Source organism: Porites lutea, chromosome 4 (genome assembly GCF_958299795.1).
Source record: "Porites lutea chromosome 4, jaPorLute2.1, whole genome shotgun sequence".
Lineage (NCBI taxonomy): Eukaryota > Metazoa > Cnidaria > Anthozoa > Scleractinia > Poritidae > Porites > Porites lutea.
Genome location: NC_133204.1, coordinates 16,370,781 through 16,375,780, shown reverse-complemented (window position 1 = coordinate 16,375,780; position 5,000 = coordinate 16,370,781). Strand labels below are relative to the sequence as shown.

At 38.9% G+C, this 5,000-nt stretch overlaps 1 protein-coding gene across 1 annotated transcript in view; it reads right to left on the bottom strand.

Moving 5' to 3' along the window:
• Nucleotides 1-2,542: 2,542 nt before the first annotated feature.
• Nucleotides 2,543-5,000, bottom strand: part of LOC140932682 (poly [ADP-ribose] polymerase tankyrase-2-like) — a 128,497-nt gene continuing 126,039 nt past the window's right edge. The window contains exons 13-15 of the mRNA XM_073382196.1: nt 4,537-4,665; nt 4,422-4,449; nt 2,543-3,689 (exon numbers count right to left, since the gene is read on the bottom strand). Of these exons, the coding sequence (XP_073238297.1) occupies nt 3,624-3,689; nt 4,422-4,449; nt 4,537-4,665 (223 nt within the window). The 3' untranslated portion in view covers nt 2,543-3,623. The remainder of the gene's footprint in view (nt 3,690-4,421; nt 4,450-4,536; nt 4,666-5,000) is intronic.

The following is a 5,000-nucleotide window of genomic DNA, read 5'->3' as shown; positions in this document are numbered from 1 at the left end:
TAACATATATGGTGGTAATGTTAATGTAAGTTTTGTTTTGAGTAGCAAAGGAACCCTTGTGTGTAACTCATCTTCTAGTGTATTAGTCCTTAACAGAACATCTCCGTCTCTCCTGCACGCATTTGTTGCATACACTACTCAACTTTCCATTTCCATCCAACATACCCGTAATTCTTTTTTACACCCACATATCCCGCGTAAACGCCTTCGGGCGTCTTCTTGTTTTTCTTAGCATCGCGCAGATTGTAACCTGAGATCAGGCTCTATATTCGTTTCGCTTTGAAATTACATTCCGGCGGGCAAGGCGAAACGAAAAGAGAGCCTGATACAAACCTTCCGGAACATTCCGGAACATCCCGGAACATAAAAAAATTAAAATATATTTTTTTTTTATGAAAAAATAATTAATTAATTATATTAAATAATAACAAGAGCCATATTATGGCTCTTGATAATAATAATAAATAATAAAAAGAACAATAGATAGAAAACAATTTTTGCAAAAATTTATAATAACAAAATAAATAACATAACATAACATAAAAACAAAAAATAAAGAAACAAACAATGAAAGAAAGAAATAGAGACTGGTATCATCTCCGAGTATGAAAAAACAATATTTTGTCGCAATTAATTTTTTGGGCGAGTGAGGGTCCATTCAAATGACCGTAATGAGTGAAGGCTTGCTTCTAAATTCAAAATATATTAAAATGGGTCGCGAGGAGGGGGTTTTCAAGCTTTCCTCACACAGCCACTTCTTGTAAATGTTTGCCATGCGGTTTAACGGTTACCATTTACGGCTTTGCGACCGTAAGAAGAGCTTAGGGGCTCGTCGCTTTGGACTTAAATAATTAAATTAAAGATTCACGTTGCAGTGGCAGTGGCAGCGCAGCGATAGTTTCTAACTGTTATCAGTTAGCCTGAATTTTAGCCGTCTCCCCGCAAACTCCTCTTGCGACGCGAGGAGACGTCTGAAATATCATGCTGACTGTAAACAGTATAGAAACTACCACGAATGTGAGTATTGTCCACTGAAATCCAAAGACAGGAGCCCCTATACTCTTCTTAAGTTCACAGAGCCGCCTAGTCTGTAAGTAATTCATGTCAACCTCAAGTGAGGCAAAGCACCCCAAGTAAGCAAATGTCGGTTAATATATATTAAGGAGACTATATGTTGGCTTGAAATGAGCTACTTACCGACTTGGCTTGACATGAAATACTGCACCGACATTTCAGACCATTGCAGAACCGCAAATGGTTAACCGCCAAATGATTAACTTATGGCAAACAATTACAAGAGGTAGCTGTGTGAGGAAAGCTTGAAAACCCCTCTCCTCGCGACCCATTTTAATACATTTTGAATTTAGAAGCAAGCCTTCACTCATTACTGTCATTTGCATGAACCCTCACTCACCCAACAAATTTAATTTGTTGCGACAAAATATTGTTTTCTCATACTCAGAGAGGATACTAAATTCTTTTTATTGATTATTTCATTATTTTTCGTTTTTTTTTTGTTATTTTACGTTATTATTAAATTTTACAAAACTTATTTTATTATTTTAATTTTTTTTTTCATGAAAATTATTTTTATTTTTTCATGTTCTGGAATGTTCCGGCATGTTACGGAATGTTCCATGTTCCGGATTTTATCGACGCCCTTTTGTTACCCACCCTCCCTCCCTTTGGAGGCGTTTTGTTGTATTATGTATCAATAAAGTTTGGGGGGGTCACTCCTTGTGGTGCGGTTGAGTCTGCGTGGCCACTTCCCACGAGCTTTTGGCATTGCTTGTATCTTGCCATCTTATTCATTTGCCTTAATCTTGTCCGATCCAGCCCGAAAGGCTCTGTCAATACTCTTGTCCTACCCCACGGTAGTGGGGTGTTTTTGTTGTGCGCATAACCTGAAGTCGCTAGAACCTGCCACAGGGTTGTGTCCCCCCCCGCCCCCCTCCTTATTACGACATCTTGTAGCTATTGCCTTATTTGACTGCGTGCGCTATTTAGTTGCGTTGCCAATTCATGCGTATCTTAAGCGGAATAGTGACATTAATAGTAATAAGCGCTGCAATGTTTCTTTTTTTAAAAAAAGCATATATTGATTGTTAGTTGAAGAAAAAATTAAACGAAGAAAAAATTAAACGAAGGCAATAATAAATAAGCAACTGTCGAAGCTTGTGGCAGTTGTCGGCTTTTTGCAGTATACGTTTTCTTGGAACCGACAGTTTTGTTGCAAGCTATAAGCTTGTAACCATGCGACCGCAAAGTAGTCATCCAACGCTGGTAAGGATGTTGCAGTACCTGCGGTATGTTACCAACGGTACCCCCGAGCTCTTTCATGAGGTCGCTGGTGTGGTGAGCTTATAATAAGCAGCAAGACACGAACCGTGCTCTCACTTACATGTGTCGAAGGTTTGATTTAAACGATACCTTTCATGATGTAGGTCGCATGCAAAAAGTTGTCTGAGCTGAACGTCCTTGATATTAACAATACATGATTTAAATCTATTTTCAAACAACCAACCACACAGACAAACGTTGCTCTAGCATTTTGATATTGGTATAAAAAAAGGCTCGTTTATAACATGGAGTTAAATGAAATAGTTGATATATATTTACAGACCTACATTTACAATTAAAGCAAAAGGACAGATAAGTGATAAACAAAGTAAGGTAAAGGAACAGCGTTAACTTTGGAAAAATTGATTGTCTTAATAAGAGGTGAGTGACAGGTGTCACTATTGCAGGCCAGGAAATCCCCAACAGTCAAGGCCAAACTAGAAAAAACACAAAGATAATCAACTTCCAACTTAGACACTTTGACCACGCAAACTTATTTTTCAAAGTAATGTCAAGTAAGGCTTTAGATAATATTTTAGTCTAAATTCCCTTTCGCTGGGCTTTACCAATTATTAAAAGGTTTTTCATTTGGCGCGGAGGATAACCTGCATGAAAGTACAGTTTGTGGTTCTATACGGTACGCAAATAACTTGCGAAAAAGCTTTCCATTGGGGGTAAAAACTTCTCCTTTGTCAGGACACGGTTGGATAACCTTTTTTGTTTTGCATTAACTGCATGATTACTACGTACAATATTAAATTACAAGATCACATAAAATTTTTCTGCGGTAATATACAAGTACAATGTTCATGATTAATTTGTTGCCATCATATTTCGTGTTTTTCTTTAAAATCCATAATCAACTCTGAAGTACATAAGCCAGGACCAGGTTGTTCAAAAGGCGGTTAACGCTATTCACCGGATAAATCTCTATCCACTAGATAGCGCAATTGGTTTCCCTGATATTTATCCACTGGATAGTGATTTATCCGGGGTGGATAGCGAGATCCAGCTTTTGCACAACTGGGGCCAGTCATAGTTGAATCTCAGCCTCGTTGTAAGCTTAATAGTCTTTTTCGGGAACAGGTTTTCTTCGAATTTGTGCATCCTATTTCTTGTCCCTTCTCTCTCATCACGTTTCTGGTTGCTCCAAGTAGCTGTTAACCCCTTTAGTAGGGGTCATACATTTCTTTAGACGGGGTTGTGACGCTTATGCGGTTATGTAGATATTCACAGCAATCTCAGCCATTCACATTCTTAGTTGATAGTGATGTACAAGGAATTTATGGAGATGTCTCAGCGTTGGAGGGTTTAACAATCTTGTACGTGATAAGGTATTCTGGATACGCCTGTAAACAACAACAAAGGAAACAAGTAGGTAGTGTGTCAGATAATTAAGCAAATGGCACATCGATTAAAAAAAAGACACTTGCATCATATTATTATAACCAAATCCTGTATTTGCATTTTTTTCAATAGCTCATATCAACAAGCTTAAGCGAAGACGTTTCTGGGCGACGCACGTCAACCGAGGTGGCTTTTTTTGCACCCTTCGACAGCGGTTTTGCCAAAATTTTAAGGCAGATCGTCTCTATAAGAGTGAACACATAGAAATTTGGTAGCCTCAAGACATATTAAGAGGGAATAGATCTCACTTCCGGTTGACGTGTGTCGCTCAAAATGTCTGTGCTTTAGCTTCTTTACGTCAGTGGAGCGCCTGTTCTCCGCGGACAACACTGAAAACCTCAATAAATAAACGAAACTACGAATTTCTCACGAAAGACGACTTTGATACGTCCACAAATTAGCGAGCCTCATGGTGCAGGGATGGGCGGTATGAAGATTCTGTTGCATGTAAATTTAGCTTTTGTCATTCTGGCCCAAAAATGTATGCCAAAGTCGCACCCAATATAATCGATTGTAGACTGCTTGCAGTCCGCTTTTTCTCGCTTTTTCTCCATCTAGTTCTTATCTCAGCCAGGATGATTGCAAACCACGACGCTCTTAGCATTCTCTTAAACGACAGCCACAAGTGCAACGAGAAAAGAAAACACAGCTCTTAACTAAAAAGCAAGACATACCTGTTCCCCTCTATACACCACGTATTCGACAGTCACAAGTGCAACGAGAAAAGAAAATACAGCTCTTGACTAAAAAGCAAGACATATCTGTTCCCCTCTATACACCACATATTCGGCAAACGACAGCCCTTCTGAGCTGGGACGTCCTATAACTGAATGATGACCGGGAGGGGCATGCGCCATCTTGACGGCTGAAAACTGGTAAAATGGCTTACCAAGGGCCACACGACATAAAAGAAGTTGCCTGCCAGTTAAAAAACATTGCATTGATAAGATACGAACTAGAACGAAAACTTCCATTGGATTCAAATTCACATCAGGTGGCATTCATACAAATCATTATTAATTACTTATAAACTGAGCCATAAGAAGTGTGGCTTAAGAATCCCAATCAGTGGTTGTTAATTTATTATGGAAAAACCCTGAGTGGAGCGGATATGGAGATATTTTCATTTTACAATTCTGGAAGGGTGATCTAATACAAATTGTTCTACTTGATCATAATTTTAATTCTCCCAAACCTTCCTTTTAGAAATTGACAGTAGCCTGCGTGGCGGAAGTTCGAAACACAACAGCCGG